At 46.5% G+C, this 22,984-nt stretch overlaps 1 protein-coding gene across 1 annotated transcript in view; it reads left to right on the plus strand.

Moving 5' to 3' along the window:
* The first annotated feature begins 3,147 nt into the window (after positions 1 to 3,147).
* The window catches only part of LOC138608244 (SH3 domain-binding protein 4), a 28,630-nt gene continuing 8,793 nt past the window's right edge, over positions 3,148 to 22,984 (plus strand). Inside the window, exons 1-3 of the mRNA XM_069680782.1 lie at positions 3,148 to 3,230; positions 16,642 to 16,864; positions 17,143 to 19,502. Of these exons, the coding sequence (XP_069536883.1) occupies positions 16,741 to 16,864; positions 17,143 to 19,502 (2,484 nt within the window). The 5' untranslated portion in view covers positions 3,148 to 3,230; positions 16,642 to 16,740. The remainder of the gene's footprint in view (positions 3,231 to 16,641; positions 16,865 to 17,142; positions 19,503 to 22,984) is intronic.

The raw sequence follows: 22,984 nt of genomic DNA on the forward strand, positions 1-22,984 counted from the left end.
CATGTGTGTTCAAAGTTTAACATGGATCTGTAATCATCTGCGGCCATGTCTCCGACACCGTCCTCAGCCTCAGCCTCTTTCAGTCTTCCCAGAATCCATCAGTGTATCTGCCTCACAGGATCTACAGTACGTGCTGGAATATTCTGCAATAATGGCTCCATTTGTTTCATGTGCGAACACGTTTTATGAAACTTATTTGATGTATTTGTAATCCGTCCTCACTCTGCCTCCAGCCTCAATATTACACCTCCCATCTCCCCGTGTGTTTTATCACAGCGAGGCTTCCTGTGAATATAAATGAAATCTCACTCTGCCGGCTCGCCGTTTGCACATCTGTTTGTATTTTCTGCTTTTGTGGCGATGGAAGCTTTCCGTCAGGGCTGTGAAACACAAAGTGATTTGTTATGTGTTCTATTACAGTGAGCTGTCTGCGCTGCAGTAATGTAAGGTAGCTGGACGTGCTGGAGCAGCCTGTTTGTCTGAGCCAGATTTGAACTCTGATTTATCACAGACAGGAGCCCCAGAGTCGATCAATTCCTACATCACCTCCTCGTCATCCATCACTCTGATTGAAAGGCGTGATAATGCCAATATAGAAACAAATCAATCACTCAGACTTTTCTTCTTCCATTGTACTGGTTTGCTTTCAGCCATGCTAGCAGATCGGTTAGATAAACTGTCCTAAAATTAGATGCTTGGACACCATGAATGTTGAAAAGAAGATGACTCCTGAAATAACCCAGAAATCCAAACACAGGTGAGTGTCTGCTGAAAGAGACGGCTTCAACAGCAGATAGAAACAGGAACAAAGATGCTGTTTGTTTTGTAAACTACTGAATGAGAAAGAATAGAGACACAAAACTAGCACCAGGTGTGTGAGGAGGATGAAGTGCTGCCGGTTTGTATTTCAACATTACAGCTCTGCTAACAGGCCCTCTTATTCAGTTATTGCTGAAAACATATTAACTGTCTCTGACATGCTACATTTCACTGATAGACAGTATATGAAATATTTCAGCAAAAGAGTAAACAAGGATTTTTTTAGTCCAACAGACTATTAGAAAGATTTCTACATTAAGGAAAGATGAAGTGTTTTATTTCTGAAGCTGCGTCTCTGTGGAGGTTTGATATTCTGTTTCTCTCTGCACATCATAAATTATTCTGTCAGACGCTTTAAAGCGACTGAACCTCGCAGTCGTCCACACGTCTCCACCCAAACACACTTGTTCTTAAATTTAACAGAATTTAAAGGAAGTCTGGCATTAATGTTTGCAGTACTTTTAGCAGGAGAGTGAGTCTCTGCTCTCGCCCCACTGTGTACCTGTCGACCATCGTCACACAGCGGCCATTTTCCTCTGACATCACACTCAACGTGGTCGGCCGAGAATGCGGTTATAATGTTGTACTGCTTTGATAAGCGATTAGCATTCACCAAACAACAGCTAAAGAAAGGCTAATATCACTGTTAGCTAAGAAGTGACTGAATGCTAACATTTGCTATATTTTGCTAGTATTAGCTTACATGATAGGATGGGAAAAACATAAATTCCTGGCTAACCGGTGTGTTAGCAATATGTGGTTTAATGCTAACACTACAGCTTCAGTGTTAGACAATAGGATAGGAAAGGCATAATTTTCTAGCTAACGGTAATGCTATCATTACAGTTAGATGGTGTAACATAAAAGGATAGGAAAGGCGTAAATGCTAACAATACATTTGATACATGTGTTACATGATAGGGTAGGAAAGGTGTAAATGTTTAGCTAACGGTAATGTTGACTAGAGGATTCAGTGCTAACATTAGCTCTTTTGTGTTACACAATAAGATAGGAAAGGTGTACATTTCTATCCAACAGTAATGTTAGCTTGGAAGTAGTTATATGCTAACATTACCATCTGATAGCATTACACTGTAGGATCGGAAAAGTGAAACACTTCTAGCTAACGGTAATGTTAGCTAGAAGTTGTTAAATGCTTACATTACCCTTTAATTGTGCGACATGATTAGATAGGAGGCTTAAATTATTAGCTAGCTGTAATGTTTCACTTTTAAGCGGTTTAATGCTAACAGTGATAGCAAGGGAGCAGAAGAATGTTAGCTGCTGTCTGATGGTAGCTGATAGGTTATCAATGTCGCTTTTACAAGAAATGTGACCCGGTATCACTATGGAGTTTACCATCGATTGTTGTTTCACTTGCTGATCAATCGAGAAGCAGTGAAATGCTAACGATTGTCAGATTCATTTGTCAATATAACTTAGGTACAACCTGGAACACAACAACAACATTTAGGCTTCCAGCCATGAGCATGAGGGAAAATGACCGCCATGTGAATATGGTGAGTAACAACCATAGATGGGGACGTTTCCATGACCCCTCAGCCCGCTGGGGTGACGGGCTGTACAGGTTTTGCATGAAACGTTAAGGTGCTGCTGAGTTTTTGTTAAACAAATGTACTCTGTGGGGCTGCTGTTCGTCATTCTTCCAACGTGGGTTTTTTATAGCTTATGTATGAGCATGTCAGTTAATCATTAAGACGTTCTGTGTGCCACTCGCTCCATTTGTATTTACATCATTTCCAGATAAATACAACCACATGGCAGGCTAATCCTTTGCAGGAACTTTTTATTCACTTTGTCTCCAGGAAATTATAGGAAACAATGGGATCTGTAAAATAAAACGTTAGCATTAAATACAAGCAGTAGAGTAAAACAAACAGTATTTCCTTTGAAATGTTTTGGACTAACAGCGTAAAGTAACATGCAATTCAAATTACTCTAGAAGCCTATTTAGTCGGTTATTTCAATTTGATGAAATAACAGTGAGTAGGCTACATTAAAACTCCTACTAAACATTGAAACTCCTACTGAACAACATCATTATAATAACACTAAGCACAGTTTCCTTTGCTGTAGTTTTGTGGGGGAGCTGTTGCCTTTTTTGAAAGTCACAGATCCTTCAAATTAATCTGTGATAATAAAACAAATGTGTTTGGAGTTTTTTGAACCAGTGACATCACGTCCGTATGGAGATGTGCCCCGGTGAAGCTCCTCCCTGCCCGGTGACATCAGCCGGAGCTCGGCTGCTCTCCTCCAGGAGAGCCCGGTGGATCCGCACACAGACACACACATCCAGCTGCACTGGGAGAGGACGGCGGCGGAAACTACGCCTGTTGGGGTTATTATCGATGTATTTATGGGACTAAAACAGACCTCTTCTTCTCCAGCAGGTGAGCTGACATTTCTTCTTCGTCTTTATCGTCACGTTTATCTTGTAAAAACGGGCTTTCTCCTCTTTTAAACATGGAAAAGTGAGTGAAATGTTTGAGTCGCTCCACCTGGGAGCGACGGTTTCATCCTGGAGCCCGAAGAAAGAGCTGCAACTTTTCCCTGTGGATATCCAGCTCATGTGGATAACGGTTAATCGAGCACAAACTGGTCTGGTTTGAATTTGAACTCTTTGTGATTCGCTCGTGTGTTCGGTTTGTGTTCATTTTGTTCTCTTGTGCTGTGTCGCTGTTTTGTTGGACCGTTTTCTGCCTCCGTGGGTGTAACTGTATCTGAACCTGCTGTGAAACTACACAAGCGGCTGTTTTCACCGCTCTGTGCTTCGATAATGTCATCAAAAGTCGTCGTAAGTGCTTCGTTTCAAGTTTAAATCACAGGTAAAGCGTCGATTGGCTTTTCTAAGTGTCATAATCTAACTGTAGCCGTGTTTTTATCCTTATAATGGTCCGTTCAGACTCACTGTAATGCTAATACGCTCTGTGTCAGGGTGGTCTGTCTGCAGCTGTGTGTGTGTGTGTGTGTGTGTGTGTGCGTGTTAGGGACACTAGTTGCCATGGCATCAAATAACATCATCATCTTCACAACAACACCTCATGTTTGCATAAAACCCGGATCACAAAGGGGTTCACACTTTGCAGCAGAGCATCAGGAAGTATTCGTGTCATTTACTGTTAGAAGCAGAACTGTGAACATTAAATCAAAGCGCTCATCGTGCACACTGTGATTATTTATACTCATTGGGACATCGCTTCATGTTGTAGCTGGTACGTGTCAGGATACAGTAAATGATTGGATCGTGAAGTTTATGGAAAGTGTGAATCGGTCTTTGTGCTCGGTGAAGATATTTGTGAGAGAAACAAAGATGATTGTTTACCTTCTTATGTACACAGTCTGTAAACTGGACTGTACGTTTACAGACAGACTTCCTGCTTCACCTTTGACCCACTGTACTTGCCATAGTTTTGTGCACAGTTTCCTGTGCAGGGAGGGTTCACGTCACCTCTTAATGAAGTGATTTGAGATAAAGAGGCTAAACTGGGAGAGATGGGCCGACTGCTAAGCTTCCTGTTTTGATGGTGTCCTGCAGCCTGCGACCCAACACTGAAGTCATATTTGCAGCCCTGGTCGAGGCTGCTGTCTTGGGATGGAAATATCACTTTGTCCACCAATTTGTCCCAGACTGAAATATCACAACAACTATTGGATGGATTCCTGCAAATTTGATACAGGCCTTTAAAATCGGGTTGGTTGATTGACAATCACAAATTAAACGCACTCGGTACCGACTTCATGTTCGGCAGCGTTCGGTTGTGCCGCCCTCCATCTCTCTTCCTCCTCGCCGCTTCCTTTTCCTTTCCTTTTTATAAAGTTAGCAGTCTGTCTCGCTCTGAGTTTATTTCACAAGCAAACGCACCACAGGAGCGGCCTACAAGCGAAAATGCTAACAGCAGAAGTGGTAATGGTTCTGAATGTATCTGACCAAACAGCACACAGTTCAGTTTAACATCATCCCTCCTGCTTCGGTCCTCTGAACCGGACGTAGGAGACGTCTGGTGTCTTTAGGCTGAGTTAGCTTTAGCCTAGATTGTACAGAGATGCTAACTAACTAAATGCTAACAGCAGAAGCAGACCTCTAAGCAGGCTCTTAGTTAAGACACAAGGTGCAGCTAACACATGGAGTCAGGGCCGAATCAGACGGGGCAGCCAGGGCTCAATAACGCTGATTAACAAGAGAACAAGGACAGTCTGTATTGTTCTGAAATATAAACCATGGTAGTCTTCATGTGAAGCACACGGGAACAAGCCACAAACAGGAAAAACTTATATTTAAAGTGTAACATGAACACAGCATGATGTTATATCTTGAGTCAGCGTCATGTGTGGATGAGAGAGCAGCTCAGTGTGACCCTGACTCACTCACACAGTGCTGTAATGTAATGGACTGTATGGAGACTGTTTCATGTAAAACCTGCTTATTTAAATGACAAAAGATCTGAGCAGTGATTATACTGTCAGAGATGTGTTGGTCTTCATGTGTAAATTAAACAGCGTAGCTTCTAATCATTAAAGACTCCAAATGAGCTCAGTGATGACCCTTGACCTTTGCTTCTTTGGAAGTTGAAGTGTTGGTTGGTAGTACTGTTCGTCTGAGTGCAGGGAAGAAAAGTGTCACTTAGCTGATTATGGACCACTTCACTTTCTCACTGTGTAAAACGAGGCACAGTGGATGATGTCACGTTACGCCCTGAATCTGTACAATGATTGCACCTGTGTTGTACATTTGGTCACGTGCTTAGACATGAACTGATTTAGTTTGGTTAAAGAATCAGATGCAGCGCTCCGTTGGCTCCTTCATTCACGATTCCCCGGCGCTGCTGTTGCTTGCAGTATTGATTTGTGTCCTCTTCAGCTTAGACTGCGCCTCCTTCACTCACAAACTGAACTCTGAACACGGCAGCAGCAGCAGCAGCAGCAGCAGGGCTCATGTCTGTGCACATTTAATCAACCGGAGCCGGATGATGAAAAACTGTAGCTGCACGTTTATGAATCTGAAACTTTTGTCACTGAGACGATGTCACTCCTTCAGCGACGCTGTGTTACAGCTGGACCTGAATACTCTTCATTGTTTGACTGAATGCATGTGATTCTAGATAAGCAGCTCCCCTCCCTGCAGGGTGAACGTGCGTCTCCTGGTGTCGCTGAGGCTCAGTTCCAGCTGATTACAGCCGAGTTATGACGGGCAGGGCACGGCTGGAGCTGGCATGAGACGGGCAGCTGGTACCGAACCCCCCCTCCCCTTGTCCTGACCTCATCCTGAGGCCACCCTGTCAGCTTTACATGTCTGAAGGCAGCCATTATCCCAGCAGTGAGTCATCCCTGAGCTCGGTCTACCCCCCAGCCTTCGTGCTCCATCAGCTGGAGCTCAGAGTGAGTTCACAGTTTGAGTCGTCTCCACGTGTCACCACAAGAGGAAGATTCATTTTTATCAGTTTGTTTTGCATCCAGTGTGTGAACCCATTGTTCCAGGACACGATGGAAACTGTGCTTCTCTCTCCGTCACGTAGTCTGCAGAGTTTGAGATGTCTGCCAAAATGTTGCATATGTTTAAGGAGCATGGGGGGGGGGGGGGGTGCGCTTCAATGGCTTCATTGATAAGTATAACTGAGTACCATCTGCATAACAATGACATTTAATGTGTTTCCTCATTTACCCAGAGGAAGTTTTTATGAGGGTAAAAGAACTGGGCCGAGCACCGAACCTTGTGGAACTCCGTGACTAACTTTGGTGTGCATATTATATTATATGTACATTATATTATATATGATATAAAGTCATTAACGTTTTGGTAAACTGATTATGTTCCTTCATTTATTACAAAATAAGCAATTACTTTAAGCAACCAGTCGTGAGAACAATCCAGAGCTTTTGTGGGCGATGGATATTTAGCGTCGGTTGGGGATTTTAGCTGCAATAATTTGGCAGAGGTTAATGCTACACAGGCCATCATGTAGCATAGCATTACGGCTAACATCGTGTTGGTGGAGGTTCAGACCCGCTGTGGACCAGCTTCAGAGTCCTGATCCGCTGAAGAAAAGTTTCACTCCATCAGTTTAGTTGTGTAGTCGTGCTGCCTCGTCGTGTTAGAGAAAGTAAAGGGAGTGGTGTGTGCGTGTGCGTGTGCGTGTGCGTGTGCGTGCGCGTGTGTGTGTGTGTGTGTGTGTGCGTGTGCATGTGCATGCGCGTGTGTGTGTGGTTTGGGGATACGGGTGTTAGTGTAATGCTTTTGTTTTGAGGATCGTGACAGGACTGGTAACAACGCGAGCAGCCCCATGAATTTCCTGATAAAAGCTGGACTGACAGTTTAACTTGATCTCTCACCTCGTCTTTGTCGTCAGAAGAAAGAGAATTTGTCCTCCTTTTTCTCCTCCTTCACTTGAATAATGCATGATTTCATTTGGGGCTCTGCATTCCTCACATTCCTCCTCACTCTCTCCTGCAGCTCCACCTCGGCGTGTTCAGATCGTCGGCTGGAGGACTGGATGAAGCTGCAGCTTCAGAGTGTGTGCTGCTTACAGCTGCAGAATATCCGACACACACACACACACACGTGTAAATATGTGTTTAAGTGAAAGTGGCCCCTGGCTGTCAGAGGCAGCGTGTCTGCAGCTAAAATGTTTCAACATGCAGTTTATTGCCCTCAGTGAGCAGCAGAGCTCTCAGGGGACAGTTTGAAGTCAACAAACAGACTGAGCTTCTTATAATAGCTGTGCTGAAGAGTCTCTGAGTCTCTGAGTCTCTGCGTCTGTGGGTTTGTGTGAGACGGTTTGCATTTCTGTGACTGTCAGGAGTCTGCAGCCTGAGGGCCATGCAGCACGCTGAATGTGGTTTCTACCATAGAGCAAAGCTGGGATCTCACATGTCCTCACACTAAGATCTCACAGGGTTGTTTGGCTGAAGGGAGAAATGTTGAACCTGATTATTTGTTAGAGTACTTTACTCCATCCACAGCCCAAGCAGAAAGACTCTCACTGATTCTTTCAAAGGATACAATCCGATTTGTGTGTCAGGGCGTCACCAGGCTGCGTGGGTCGCTGAGGTAATGAAGAGGCGTCAGGCTGAGAGGAAGAATGACAAAGCTCCGTCAGGTTGAATTTGAGACACGAGCAGACATTTGTTTGCATTTTAAACCTCTTAAAAAACAACACATTTCTTCTGTTTTTTGACCGTTCAGTTCTTTGCCGTCTGAACTTTCTAGAATGAGTCTGAGCACAGGATGTTACAGGAACAGATTTGGGCTGGCGGTCAGAAGGAGGCCTGAGGACTTCACGTACACATTATGTATTAGAAATGAGCTGCAGTTGTTTTTTTATTCACTCACTTTGTTGTTTCTATTGTCGTCTTCTTTCCAGACGTGTTGAGAAGCCGTGTTTGTTTGAAGCATCAGTAAACACTCAGAAATGTCCGTCTCTTGTTCTCATGTTGGGTTTCTGCAGCCCTTCCTGCTCCCTGTATGACCGTACGTGACGTGTAGCATCAGAGAAGTTTGTGATGTCATCAGCGAGGAGAAGCTGGAGCTTTGTCTCTGAACACTGGAGTCCTCAGCGGTGTCGACTCTATGAGACAGACGGAGTCCTGACATCATCACAGGACTTCACACACGAGCTGATTCAGGGTGTGTGAGCTCGAGCAGGCGACGCTCGTCAGCTGAGGAAGGGCTGCGTGTTCGTGGCTCTGACTGTTTAACTTGTGTTCATGTTCATAATCGATCACTCGGGTCTTATCGTCGGCCGACTACTTCAGGTCAACGTCACTTTTTCCAACTTGGTCGTATTTAGAAGTCAGATTGAATCAGATGTCTCACTGACGGATAAAGGACAGTGTGTGTGATGTTAGGGATGTGTGTTCTGTCTGCAGCAACAGGAGTCGACCTGTTCCGACCTGTTAGTGCTGTCAGTGTGTGAAACTAAACCGTGTGTGATCACACTTTCCTGTTTTGGAATCTTTGTTACTTTGTGCTTTTATTTTGGTAAGAATCGTGTAGGAAGTACAGACATGAACATGAACATGAACTCTGGTATCTGTGTGTGTGTGAAGCTTCCCCGTGGGCTGTGAATGTGCACATGAGAACAATGTGTCGAAGTCGGCTTTGAAGGAAATGTTTGAGGCAGGAGGAGTCAGCAGAGATCGGCCTCTCATCACAAAGGCATTTCCTCCTCAGCCACTTCCTGTTCAGGATCATTGGTCCTCCAGCAGAGCTCTGAGGTTTCACATGGAGCCGGCCTGTGCTCATGAGAGGCTTTTATTGCAGCGGGGTGAACATTGTTGTGACCTTGTACAGTGACTTGTTTTATAGCTCTGTCTTCATTAATGTCCTCTGCAGATACACTCTGACTGTTAATGTGAGCAACGACAGGCTGATGAGTGAGCAGGAGGCGGGGCCATCACCCCCCCGCCCTATATGTTCCCTGGTGACACTAAGCAGGTTAAAGGAACACAGTGACACGTTCAAGTGTTTCGCTTCAACCCCAAACACGTCATCATTCAGTGTTTTCACCTGGTATCTTTGGGACTAGCTTGTTAGCTTTAGCTTCCTGACAACTCCACTCTTAGGCAGGTATACGGGCAGGTAGGCAAGTCAGTCAATTTCATTCAGTCCAAAAATGATGGAAGGAACTGAACAGGTACCAGCTCGTTAGTGTTTGTATGAATGATTTCTGTGCACGTAAAAAAAAGTCTGTCTGGCTTCAGCTTCTCTAACGTAACTCGAACGACCGCTGGTTCGAAAGTGCTTCAGCCGACTGAGAAGAACTCACCGGAGCAGAGCGCGTCAGAGTAGCCAGCATTCCCTCCACTTCCATCCCCGTTCCTGTCCACGTCCAGCAGACTCAGCCTGGTTGTTTGTGTTCATGTTAAGACTCTTAAAGTCTGTTTCCTGTATTACTCTGTATGCCACGACGCAGCTACAAACCCTGAAGCTCTGCATTTGTCAAATGTAAATGGTTACATTTAGAGAGTGAGGAAGTATCTGATCGGTCCTCAGACTTGTATCACTATGTTTTGTGTGTGTGTCTGTGAGCTCGGGGAGAACAGAATGTGTGCACATGAAGCTGTGAAAGAAATGACGTCACCGCACTGAGCCGCACGTTCCAGGCGCGAGGACCGTTTCTGTCCTTCAGTCTGTTTTCTGAAATGAAGCCGAGCGTCCTCGGTGCCCGATCCGCTGATCAGAGTCACGTTGTGTTTTGTGAATCTGTAATAAACACCGTTTGGCAGCAGCCTCTCCTGAGGGATGCCCCCCCCACAGGAAGTGACCCGCTGTGTAAAAGGATGGATGACAGCTTCATAGAGCTCTTCCTCTGCAGGGACGGTGAATGAAGGCTGAGTGATTTTTATTTGAAAGAGGGCTGCTCTCTCACGGCCGCTGCACCGAGATGAAGAGGGGTAATCGGCTTACGGTGTCTCAGCAGGGTCAAGGCGCTTCCGCTCCCGCCGCCCGCCGACAATGACCACCTCACGGCCCAGACAGGAAATGAGAGCGGAGGTCTGAGGAGGGCGGACGTGATTACGATTTAGTATTCATAGCTTTGCTTTATGTATGGAGAGTCCTGTCAGTAACAGAGCCTCCTCCTGCGCCTCCTCCTCCTCCTCCTCCTCCTCCTCCTCCTCCTGCAGACAGATTGAAGGCTTGAAGGCCGGCCTGCAGCCTGAGGCCGTCTGACGGAGGATGTGTGCTGGTAAACGGCTCTGCAGAGACGCAGCAAACAGAAGATACGACCCAATGATCTCCTGCAGACCTTCTCTCTGCTGCAGCTTATTGGGCGGTCTGGAAATCTGTGGTTTTAAATTATTGAGGCTTTTGTTTCTCGTTCTAAAACTTTCTTATTTGCTTTGTGTGTCGAAAGTCACGTCCGACCTTAAAGGAGCAGAGTCAGTCGATGCAAACAGGAGCTGATTTTAGTCATTTGTCCTTAAAGTCACTGTTTCATCAGATTCTTCATCACGTTGCTCTGATTGAAGCTCTGATGTTTCTGTGATGAGTGAGTCTCATTATTTACTGTGAGGTCATTGTGATCTACAGATCAACAGATCTATCTTTGCAGCCGTTGTGTTTTCTCTGTTATAAAATGAATGTAACGAACATGATGATGTCATCAACAGAAAAGCTTCTGGTTGTTGTAGTTTTTGTTTTCGATTTGAACAGGATCGTGTGATCAGAGTGATTAAAACTCATTTCTAGACCGTACGTTCGCTTTGACGGGCTGTTGGGAAGTTTAACAAAATAAACTTTCATGGTCGTTGTTTCCAGTTTAAGTGGACTGCTAACAGTTAGCAGTGGTGTTCAGTAAAGAACCCAGAGAGCCTGGACGGTCTCTGTGATCAGTTCATATAATGTCACAGGACAACAGACTGATGGATGTTTGTATTAGTGCTGAACATTTTCCTGAAACTAAAACTCCAACATGAGCGATGAGAACGTGAAGTCATCCTGAGATCGGGCTTCTGCTTGTGAGGAAAGTCCCGACATTAAAGCCGCAGTCTCTCCGTGTTACGTCTGTTAACCCCGCCCCCCCGAGGAAAGTAAACAGTTAAACTGTGCACAAGCGCTATTGGAGGTCCGGGCGGAGAGTTCGGCCTCTCAGAGTCTTATTACACCGACGTGCAGAGATTTACATGCAGGATGCCCCCACCCTCCATTGTTCTGTGGTGGGGGAACCGTGCTCTGTGGTTTGGATAGCTGCTGCTGTAGACCACCCAGAGCTTACATCTGACCTGACCTCACCGCCCCTCGCTCCCACGCCCGACTCCCCCGCTTCAGAGAGATGAGATCCAGACGTGGAAGCCGAGCTCGCTAACATCAGGATGGTGTGATCAGAGTCTGACTGACATGGATGATTACATGTGATAGAATGGATCAAAGCTGAAGATCAACACAGCAGCTTTAATCAGCCGGATGGCTGACAGCTCCAGACCTGGACACTTTAAAGACAGCAGAGACACAGACAGGTAGCATGAAGACAGACAGGTAACATGAAGACAGACAGGTAGCATGAAGACAGACAGACAGGAAACATGAAGACAGACAGGAAACATGAAGACAGACAGGTAGCATGAAGACAGACAGACAGGAAACATGAAGACAGACAGGTAGCATGAAGACAGACAGACAGGTAACATGAAGACAGACAGGTAGCATGAAGACAGACAGGTAACATGAAGACAGACAGGTAGCATGAAGACAGACAGGTAGCATGAAGACAGACAGACAGGAAACATGAAGACAGACAGGTAGCATGAAGACAGACAGACAGGAAACATGAAGACAGACAGGTAGCATGAAGACAGACAGACAGGAAACATGAAGACAGACAGGTAACATGAAGACAGACAGACAGGTAACATGAAGACAGACAGGTAGCATGAAGACAGACAGACAGGAAACATGAAGACAGACAGGTAGCATGAAGACAGACAGACAGGAAACATGAAGACAGACAGGTAGCATGAAGACAGACAGACATACAGACAGGTAACATGAAGACAGACAGGTAACATGAAGACAGACATACAGGAAACATGAAGACAGACAGGTAGCATGAAGACAGACAGACAGGTAACATGAAGACAGACAGGTAGCATGAAGACAGACAGACAGGAAACATGAAGACAGACAGGTAGCATGAAGACAGACAGACATACAGACAGGTAACATGAAGACAGACAGGTAACATGAAGACAGACATACAGGAAACATGAAGACAGACAGGTAGCATGAAGACAGACAGACATACAGACAGGTAACATGAAGACAGACAGGTAACATGAAGACAGACATACAGGAAACATGAAGACAGACAGGTAGCATGAAGACAGACAGACATACAGACAGGTAACATGAAGACAGACAGGTAACATGAAGACAGACAGACAGGCAGACAGGTAACATGAAGACAGACAGGTAACATGAAGACAGACAGACAGGCAGTCGAGTAAAGAAGATTCAGAACAAAGAAAAAGCATCCATCATCTCCACCCCGCTTATCCTGTTCAGGGTCGCGGGGGGCTGGAGCCTATCCCAGCTGTCACTGGGTGAGAGGCGGGGTTACACCTGGACAGGTCACCTGTCAATCACAGAGCTGACACACAGAGACAGACAATCTTTCACGCTCACACTCACACCTACGGGCGATTTAGAGTCACCGATGAACCTGTGGGAGGAAGCCGGAGTACCCAGAGGAACCCACGCATGCACGGGGAGAACATACAGACTCCACACAGAAAGGCCCACTACGTCTGAACCGGGAATCGAACCAGGAACCTTCTAGCACAAAGAAACATAACATGAAAATTAAAAAAAAGAACCATGAAACATTTTGAGAAGCAGAAACGTTCGGTTCTTTCAGTCTTGAACTTTGCTGTTGCACAAACTCTTTCTTTGCACCTTCTAATAAATGTGTTTTACATGTTTCATGTCATTTCTTCGTCTTTTATATTTTCATCGTCTATTTTATTCTCTAAGTTCTTTTGACAGTCGGAGTACAGCTGTTTACTTTGTTCCCTATTTTGCACCAGAGCACTACGACGATTCCCCGTATGTGACACTAAAATGGAAACCTGGTACTGATTGGAGTTCTGACGAAGTTTGTGCAAAGACCCAGAGAGCACATTACATCTGAACTGTGTGAGAGATAATGTACCTCGGGCTGTGCAGTTATTGAGAAATAATCCGCCTCTGTGGAGTGTGTTATTTATTGATATTGCACCACAGTCAGAATGTGCTTCACTTCAGAGCTGCTTGACTAACACAGATCATCTCCTCCTCCAGCTTCTAAAATAAAACACGGCTTCTTATCTGCATGTTTTAGACGTTTCTGTGTTTCTACAGACAAAACGAGGCAGGAAAGTAGAGAAGGGAATACATCAGGGACGCAAACGTGCGCCATTAAAGACCTGTGTTTCCATGAAAGACAGGATGCAGAATATTTCACTTTTACCTGCTTCAGCTGAAGTTTGAATCGCACTGAAACAGAAGAAACGCTGTGATGAGGTTCGTTTAGTGTCACACACTGTGAAGCAGTATATATACAGCATATGTCAAAATAATCTCAGTGAATGGAAGAGCTTAAAATCCTGAACATCGCACAGACGAGTCGTTTGTTCAGACTTTATTTAGAGCTGAAAACAAACATTTAAATCTGAACAGGGAGCCGAGCAGCTGCTAGCCTCATTACTGTGTGTGTGTGTGTGTGTGTGTGTGTGTGTGTGTGTGTGTGTGTGACTGGCTGACAACACCTATGAAACTCACTGTAATGTGAATGTCTAAAGTCATGTTAATGCTCATGCTAATGCTAATGTCTCAATGCTAACTTCCTGATGTTTAGCAGGTGTAGTGTTTACCTCGATCACCGCAGCTCTCCGGGTGTTAGCATGCTAACCGTCTCCTTGTGCTGCTGTGGACCTGCTGCAGAGTTCATTTGCTTCTTCCACCAAGTGTCATGAAAACTGGGTCAGTGGATCTGACGTCATTCTGCTGAGAAATTTCCAAGGAGGTTTTGTTTTGTGCCGTTCTTTTGTCTGAGGCAACAAGCAGGAATAGCAAAGGCTCATGGGAAATACCTGCACATTATATTCGCAGGTATTAAGTAATGGACATATTGAAAAGGTTTCACTCATGTAAGACGAGACTGAGCGGATCATAAAGTTGTGTTGTTAACGTCACCATCCATCAGTGATGGAGACTTCAGCCAAACTGGTGGATCCATCAAAAGGACCAACAAACAAACAAACAAACAAACAAACAACGTCGGATTCTTACATTGGAACACAACCAAACCTTTCCAAAGACCCAGGTGTGAATGATCACATGCAGAAAGCTGTTTCACTGTCAGGGTCCGACTGTCGTTCAGTGACTTGATAAATGGAGCCACTGAGAATCATCTGTCTCCTGTTTTCACTTCAAATGTCTGCTGTGATAAAAGCCTGTAAAACTCGCACGTGCTTTAAAGGGAGTCAGTGAGACACACAATAATCTCTCTGTTTAACAGACTGATCATCTGTGCAAACATTCACACCAACATATCGTGTCGAATAAAAGTATAAATCATCTCATGTGAGAGCCGTCGTCAGCAGTGTTTCAGCAGGAGTGTGTCAGCAGTGAACTCTTCCTCTCTGTGCAGCGTCTTCCCCGAGCCGACACTGTTATGAATTATGGATCCATGTAAAGAGCCTGGTGTCTCTCAAACCGCACTGTTCCACTGACCCACATCTGCTGTTTTTACGTTGGATCGTTGGCTTTACTTCAGTGGCTTAAATATTTGTTCTGATGCAGTTTAAAAGTGGCAGCCTCAGCCTCAGCTGGGAGAGGAGATGCTCTGAATCTCAGACTGTTAGTGATCAGGTGAAACATCTGTTTCACTTCATACAAGCTTCATGTCTGCAGGATGTTCAGACTCAAGTGTTGATGGTGTTTCTGTGGAGGACGACAGCATGCAAAACAGAAGAGTGGGGTCACTGTGAGGAGAAGACAACATACTTTATAAAGAGACTCTTTGGTCTCTGCTGTTATAGAAAACAACACACATGCACCAACAGGACACATGCATCAGTGTACGGAGAGATGTGAGAGCATGGAGGCTGTCACGTGGTCCGGTGTTCAGAACACACAGTGACTGGTCTGTGCTGGATTTGCAACGGCCACACTTCCTGAGTTTCCAAGGACTGAGATGAAGACATCTCCGACGGGATTTCACTGGGAATGTCTCCATAGTGTTGTATATCCTCTGGGAGCAGCGGGCAGCCTGTAGGGGCTTCTGGTGTAGCCAGCGGTTAGCGATAAAGGACACCCAGCCAAGACTTCCTCTGCCGTGCGCTGCGTTGTTTACAGTCCAACTAGAGACTTGAGATCGGGAATGGCGCTGGAGTTGAGAGACGACGTCTAAGAACAGACTGTTAGCTGTTAGCATGCAGACGTCCGTTAATGGAGATTCATCTGAAGCTTAAGGCGTCCTGTAAACTGTCCTCCACCCAAAGCCTGCTGATATGTGATTGGTCACAAACAGACTCAGACCACTTCAGATACCAAAACTGTCGAACTTGTGACTCCTGCAGAATCTGTAAATATAGATTACATGGCTTCAAAAGGCTTTCACAATGAGCTGCTCAGATTCAATGAAGTGACCAATGAAGACCTTTGAACTGGCTCAGAGACGCACGGCGTCAGGTACAGACGAGGAGTGTGATTTTGTCTCTGCTTAAGATCAGTCACTAAGAAGGAGGCGCTGACGCGGTGTGATGTTTGTGTTGCATTCATTGAGACAAACAGAGTCTGCTGCTGTGACTCACAGAGAACGTACATACACTCTGAAGGATGAACTTGTTCTTTACCCGCGTGTTCATGATCACACAAATCATGTAGAAATGCTAAACTGACACGAATCAATAAATAATGCGATCTCTGTGAACATCAATCAGACATCAGTCAAAACGCTGCATGAATGAATCTGTTCTGTTTTTATCGACCTTCCGTCTCCGCCGTCGGTCTGATTCTGTAAACGTGAAGTCCTGAGGAGGCTGAAGCATCTAAGTTATCTAGGAGACGTAATCACACACATCTTTATGTTCATGTTATGTTTATATGTATCACACTGACTTCATACTGCAGTTCATTTATGAAAGCTCGCTGAGAACTGGAAAACACTGAAGATAAAGAGCTGCTTAAAAGTCAGCAAGATGATCAACCAGACGCTTGGATGAGAGGACGTCAGAAGTGTTTCTGACTGTGTCCTGAAACATTAACGGGAACATTCAGACGCCTTGTTTTACTGATTAAATAATGCAGTATTTTCTGTCTTTCAGGGATCATGGGAGGCTGTTGACATCAGACACCGTAACAAGCAAAAAGAATCCCATCAAAGAAACCTGAAGGCACCAGTTGGTGCACAGTGACGGTCAAACATGGCCGCCCATCGAATCAGAGCGACCAACACCAACAACACTTCCCTCCCGCGCTGCAAGTCTGAGGGGACGCTGATCGATCTCAGCGACGGGGTGTCAGAGGCCAGTCTGACGGATGTCAAAGGTCAGCTCACACAGAAAAATGCTTTTCACAGGACGACAGAATCACCTCTGTTGTGTTTAATAACTTGGGCTGCCCTGCATCACATCACAGCTGCCCTCTATTTCTGTGTCCCTTCTCTCCTTCATCACAGTTAGAAAACCTGAAATGCACTGCCACCTTCCCTCCCAAAACAACAAGATTATTGTCCTTTGCAATGTTTCACTCTGGTCATCATCAAATCATTCAATGTTTAACCTCGCTCATCCACCTCTCCCTAACATCGCTTTGTTGTTTTTCAGTGCCTTCTCCCAGTGCCTTACGACTGGACGCCACCGCCTCCTTCGGTGCTGCCAGGGAAGTCATTGCCATTAAGGACTACTGCCCATCCAGCTTCACCACGCTGAAGTTCTCTAAAGGTGACCGCCTCTACGTCCTGGACTCGACAGGAGGAGAGTGGTGGTACGCCCACAACAACACAGAGATGGGTTACATCCCCGCAGCTTACGTGCAGCCAATCAACTACAGAGACTCGTCGTTCAGCGACAGCGGCATGATCGACACCGTGGGAGACTGTAACGAGGAGGCAGCCAAAGAAATGGACCTTCTAGGAGAGTGGGCAGGTGTGATTCTCAAACCAACCACCTTCCAAAACGGCAATCCTTTTGGAACAACTCATACCTCGACAAACCCTTTCCTAAACGGGGGCCCTCAGAGCTCACTCGATCAGAACAGCAATGAGAAATCTGTCGACCTCCTTCTGTTTGATACGCTGACTCCATCAGTGCCAAACTCCACCAGCAGCACTGCCGACATCAACGGTTTTGGCGGTGGTGCTTTTAACTTTAACCCTCTGAGTCCCACTGTAGGTGTGGGGCAGACTTTACGCCGGGACAACCCTTTCTTCAGAAGCAAACGTTCCTACAGTCTGTCTGAGCTGTCCATCCTGCAGGCTCAGTCTGATGCCCCTCAGTCCTCTGGTTTCTTTGGAGGCCTGAAAGCTCCGGCACCAGAGCAGTTCCAGAGCAGGGAAGACTTCCGGACAGCGTGGTTGACCCACCGCAAGCTAGCCAGGTCCTGCCATGACTTGGACTCGCTGGGTCAGAACCCAGGCTGGGGACAAACGCAGCCAGTGGAGACAAACATCGTCTGTCGGCTGGACAGCTCAGGAGGGGCCGTCCAGCTCCCGGATACCAACATCAGCATCCACATACCCGAGGGCCACGTGGCCCCGGGGGACACCCAGCAGATCTCGATCAAAGCTCTGCTCGACCCGCCACTAGAACTGAACAACGACCGCTGCACCACGGTCAGCCCAGTGGTGGAGATCAAACTCAGCAACATGGAGACCAAAACCACCGTCACCCTGGAGATGAAAGTGTCCGTCGTGGTGAAAATGGAGAGCAGGCAGACGACAGAAGTGTTGTGTGTCAGGAGTGACTGTAAAGAGGGACCTTACACCCCTATTCCTCAGGCGTACATGTATGGGGACACAGTACAGGTGTGCCTGGATAACCTGGAGCCGTGCATGTATGTGTGTGTTGTGGCTCAGTCCCAGTCTGTATCTCCAGACTCCACAGTTTGGGATCATGTGGTCAAAAAGATCACCTTAGGAGTGTACGGTCCCAAACATATTCACCCGTCCTTCAAGACAGTCGTGGCTTTGTTTGGTCACGATTGTGCACCAAAGACTTTGTTGGTGAGCGAGGTGGGCAAACAGGTGCAGTCCTCACCGTCAGTCGTGCTGCAGCTTTGGGGTAAACACCAGTTTGTGTTGTCCAGACCGCAGGACCTTCGTGTTGATGTTTACTCCAACATGGCCAACTACGAGGTGAAGTCCAGCGACCAGGCCAGAATGGTCCGAGGCTTCCAGGTGAAGCTCGGCAAAGTCAGCCGTCTCGTCTATGTCATTGCTTCACGCAACTCTGACGATGTTTCTGATTTCACCTTAAGAATCCAGGTCAAAGACGACCAAGATTGTATACTGGCTCAGTTTTGTGTCCAGACGCCAACACCGCCACCCAAAGCAGGCCCAAAGACGTCTGTGCAGCGGCGCTTCCTCAAGAAGAAGGAAGTGGGAAAGATCGTCTTGTCTCCTCTCGCCATCGCCACCAAATACCCAGTTTTTCAGGACAGGAGAATAAATAACCTGAAGTTTGGAAAATTAATCAAGACTGTCATCAGGCAAACTAAAAATCAGTACCTGCTGGAGTACAAAAAAGGAGACTTTGTGGCTCTGTTGAGCGAGGAGAAGATCAAGCTGAAGGGCCAGCTGTGGACTAAAGAATGGTACATTGGATATTATCAGGGCAAAATGGGATTTGTTCATGCGAAGAATGTTCTGGTGGTTGGAAAGGTAAAGCCCATTTACTTCAGTGGGCCCGACCTTACGACTTCTTTGTTGCTGGAGCAGATACTGAAGCCCTGCAAGTTCCTCACGTACATCTACGCCTCGGTAAGAACTATACTGATGGAGAACATCGGAAACTGGCGAGCGTTCGCAGACGCCCTCGGATACGTGAACCTGCCGCTGACACACTTCTGTCGGGCGGAGCTGGACAGTGAACCTGAGAGGGTGGCGTCGGTGCTGGAGAAGCTGAAGGAGGACTGCAACAATGCTGACAGCAAAGAGAGGAAGTCCTTCCAGAAAGAACTCCTGACGGTGAGTTACAGCTTTGGCTTCCTCCTCTGTTGCAGTGACTTTGCTTTTTCTCCGAGTCATTGGTTTGACCAAATGCAAATTGTGCTTCCCTGTTTTACATTCGGAGTATTCATTGTGTGTTGTGTCCTTCATGTGTCCAGTTAAACTGCCTTGTGTTTCTGTTTGCATCCTCCTGGTGGACGATTTATCTCTAAGAGCACATTTCTTTCTTCCTCCTGTTATCTGCTGGCGGCTGCTTTTGGCTTTTGGCTTTGGGGCCCTGTGTGTTCTGCAGGGAGGGCAGTCGATAACTGCTGCGTAGGCACGGAGGTCTAATCGGGACCTGAGGAGCTTTGGAGATCAGCAGAAAACTTTGTAACTACAGCAACAACAGAGTGTATGCAGAGTTACTGTGCTGTGTGTGTACAGTCTGCTAATCTTATAAATCCAACTGATCTCAGGCTGTGGATCATTTCTATCTTTATGTACATGAATCAAAGTCCTGTGGAACAAACACACAGTGAAGCAGACCCTCACTCTTTGTTTTTAACAATGAGCTCCTCTTATGAGCCGCACAGACATGACTGAGGATCTGTGATAAAAGAACAGATGTGCCGGTCGCAGACTCAGAGACCTGCTCGTCCTCGTGCTTCTCTGTTCCTCAGCTTTTCTGCTCTCTCTCTCTCTCTCTCTCTCTCTCTCTCTCTCTCTCTGTTATTTGGTTCTGCGTCTCCTGTCACAGAAGTGTGGATTCCCTTCGTTCCCTCAGGGCCTAAAAACACTGAACATCCCGTATCCAGTCTGAATTATGCTCATGACCTCATGCTCCATAAAACGTTGTATTATATGTGTCTGTCCCTGTTTGAACCGCGTCCTCAGGGAACGGAGGAGAGTTTCCTTCTGCCTCTGAGTTACTGTCTCAGACATAGTTCCTCTGTCAGCGTTTCTTCTCCCTGAGCGTCTCCGTCAGAGGTCACGGACGCCGTGCAGCTGAAGTAACTCTGAGCAGGAACACTGTAATTTACGTGAGGTTGTAAACACTACTTAGAACCATTTTTAGACGGAGAAACTGCAGCAGGGAGAAGAACATAATAAAAGGTGGTGAGTGTAAATATGGCCTATGGGGGACTCAGAACTGTACGGCTCATGTCTTCGTACAGGTTTGTTTTTGTGTTCCAGATTAGTCCTAAACTACGGCTCGCTGTGGGGCGGCCGCAGCTGATTAGAAAGCAGGCCGACTCTCTGATCAACACAAATGTTTGTGCACGTGCAAACGTCTGTTCTGTGGATGTTGTTCCGTGTGGAGCCGAGCCTGTCAGAGGAAATATTCGTCTCCTCTGTGCTCTTACAAACAAACTGTTCTCATGTCACGGAGACGATCTGTGGTGATTCGCTGCTGTGTCATTGTTCGTGGACGGAGGTCTATTTATAGAAGAAAGAGCCGAATCAAAGAGACGCGGTCGCACACAGGAGCTGCCTTTGTGCTCAGACGTCTGAATCCATCCTGCTCGGCTGTGATTGTTGGTGGATCATCAGCAGTGTGAACACACGGACAGGACGGTGTGTCTGATACTCCTCTCTGCCCGTATACGGCCTGTGTATCTAAGTCATCACATAAACAACACAGAGAATATCCCAGCGCCCAAACCCATGTTCGTTTCTTTATGTGTTACTGATGGAGGAGGAAAGACGAGTCCTCCGAGCCCCAGAGTTTCAGCTCCGGTGTTTGATCTAAAGTTCTAATAATGAAGTGGACAAATGTACATGTTGACAGGTGACCAAGGTAGAGTTGTACAGAAGGTCTTTAAGTTGTTACGTTCAGTGTGAAATGAGCTGATAAAGCTTCAGTCTGTTTACAGGAGGTCAGATCAGCTGCACGTCAGGTCATGTGTGACGGAGGTGAGACATCTGATGACATCACAACAAACCAAAACATCCGTGTAGTCAGCTCGAGAGGTGTGTGTGTGTGTGTGTGTGTGTCTGTGTGTGTGTGTGTGTCTGTGTGTGTGTGTGTGTCTCTGTATGTGTGTGTGTGTGTGTGTGTGTCTGTGTGTGTGTATGTCTGTGTGTGTGTGTGTGTGTGTGTGTGTGTGTGTGTGTGTGTCTCTGTGTGTATGTCTGTGTGTGTGTGTGTGTATGTCTGTGTGTGTGTGTGTGTGTGTGTGTGTGTGTGTGTGTGTGTGTCTCTGTGTGTGTGTGTGTGTGTGTGTGTGTGTCTCTGTGTGTGTGTGTGTGTGTGTGTGTGTGTGTGTGTGTGTGTCTCTGTGTGTGTGTGTGTGTGTGTGTGTGTGTCTCTGTGTGTGTGTGTGTGTGTCTCTGTGTGTGTGTGTGTGTGTGTGTCTCTGTGTGTGTGTGTGTCTCTGTGTGTATGTCTGTGTGTGTGTGTGTGTGTGTGTGTGTGCGTGTGTGTGTGTGTGTCTCTGTGTGTGTCTGTGTGTGTGTGTGTGTGTGTGTCTCTGTGTGTGTGTGTGTGTTGTTGTTGTTGTCTTTGGATGCCTGATAGGATCCTCTCTGTGTCAGACCTGCAGATGTTTCCTGCTTCATTGTTCTCAAACTAAACAGAAGCTGCACTGCACGACCTGCAGGCGCCTGCCGTCCACTCGACCTCCCACAATCCTCTCTGGCCCTGACCCCCTCTGCACACGTCACACTGTTCTCCTCTGCTGCAGGTGGATTCTGTTCATACAGATACTATCTGTGTTTCGTGTCGGCTGCAGCGGCTCTGCAGAAAGACAATGCGTGAGGTATTAATAATTCATGTTCATCTCATTCAGGCTGTTTTAAACATTTAAATCATGTGACCTGAATATCTGCACAGTGTGAGGACGCACGGCTGTTTGTTCTGGTTCTGTCTGCAGTTTGATCTGTTCGTTAAATCACATTACTGCTGTAGAAACTCTGAACTCTTCCTCCTGCCGCCGCCGCTGCTGCTGGTGTTTTAGATGCTCGACTTGTTCACTCATATTCCTGCAGTGAAGGTAGACGGGTCGACCGGACATGTCCTTAACGTGTTAACAAACCACTGATCCACGATCTGGACTGAGCTAAATGAATAGACGGGAACTGTTTTTAGTTCGAACACATGAGAGCGTTCAGGACGTCCTCGTGTGTAAACGTTGTCAGGTTTGCATGCTCACTCTGCCTCGTGTCCTGTGCAGTGAGTCCACACTAGCTGCTGCGTTGGGCTCATGTTTGACTCTCAGACGTATCCGGAGCCTGCGCTGCCTTTCCACAGTTATCCCAGCCCGAGGACACCGATGGTTCGATGCTAAATTACAGTATAACCCTGCGGGCGACATTGTTGTTGTGTCAGCTGACAGTCACACAGTTGCTGCTGCTGGCTGACAGATTAAACTCACAGCCCTCTCTGGTCCGTGCACTGACGCTCTGACACTGAGCAAACCATCTGTGACTTGAAGCTGCAGGGATCGGAGCTTCCTGTGGAGGGTCCATGCTGAAATCTAAACGCACAAACTCCTCCTCCTCCTCCTCCTCCTCCTCCT

Source organism: Semicossyphus pulcher, unplaced genomic scaffold, assembly GCF_022749685.1.
Source record: "Semicossyphus pulcher isolate SPU_LCO1_2020_fin unplaced genomic scaffold, fSemPul1.0.p SCAF_41, whole genome shotgun sequence".
Classification (NCBI taxonomy): Eukaryota; Metazoa; Chordata; class Actinopteri; order Labriformes; family Labridae; genus Semicossyphus; species Semicossyphus pulcher.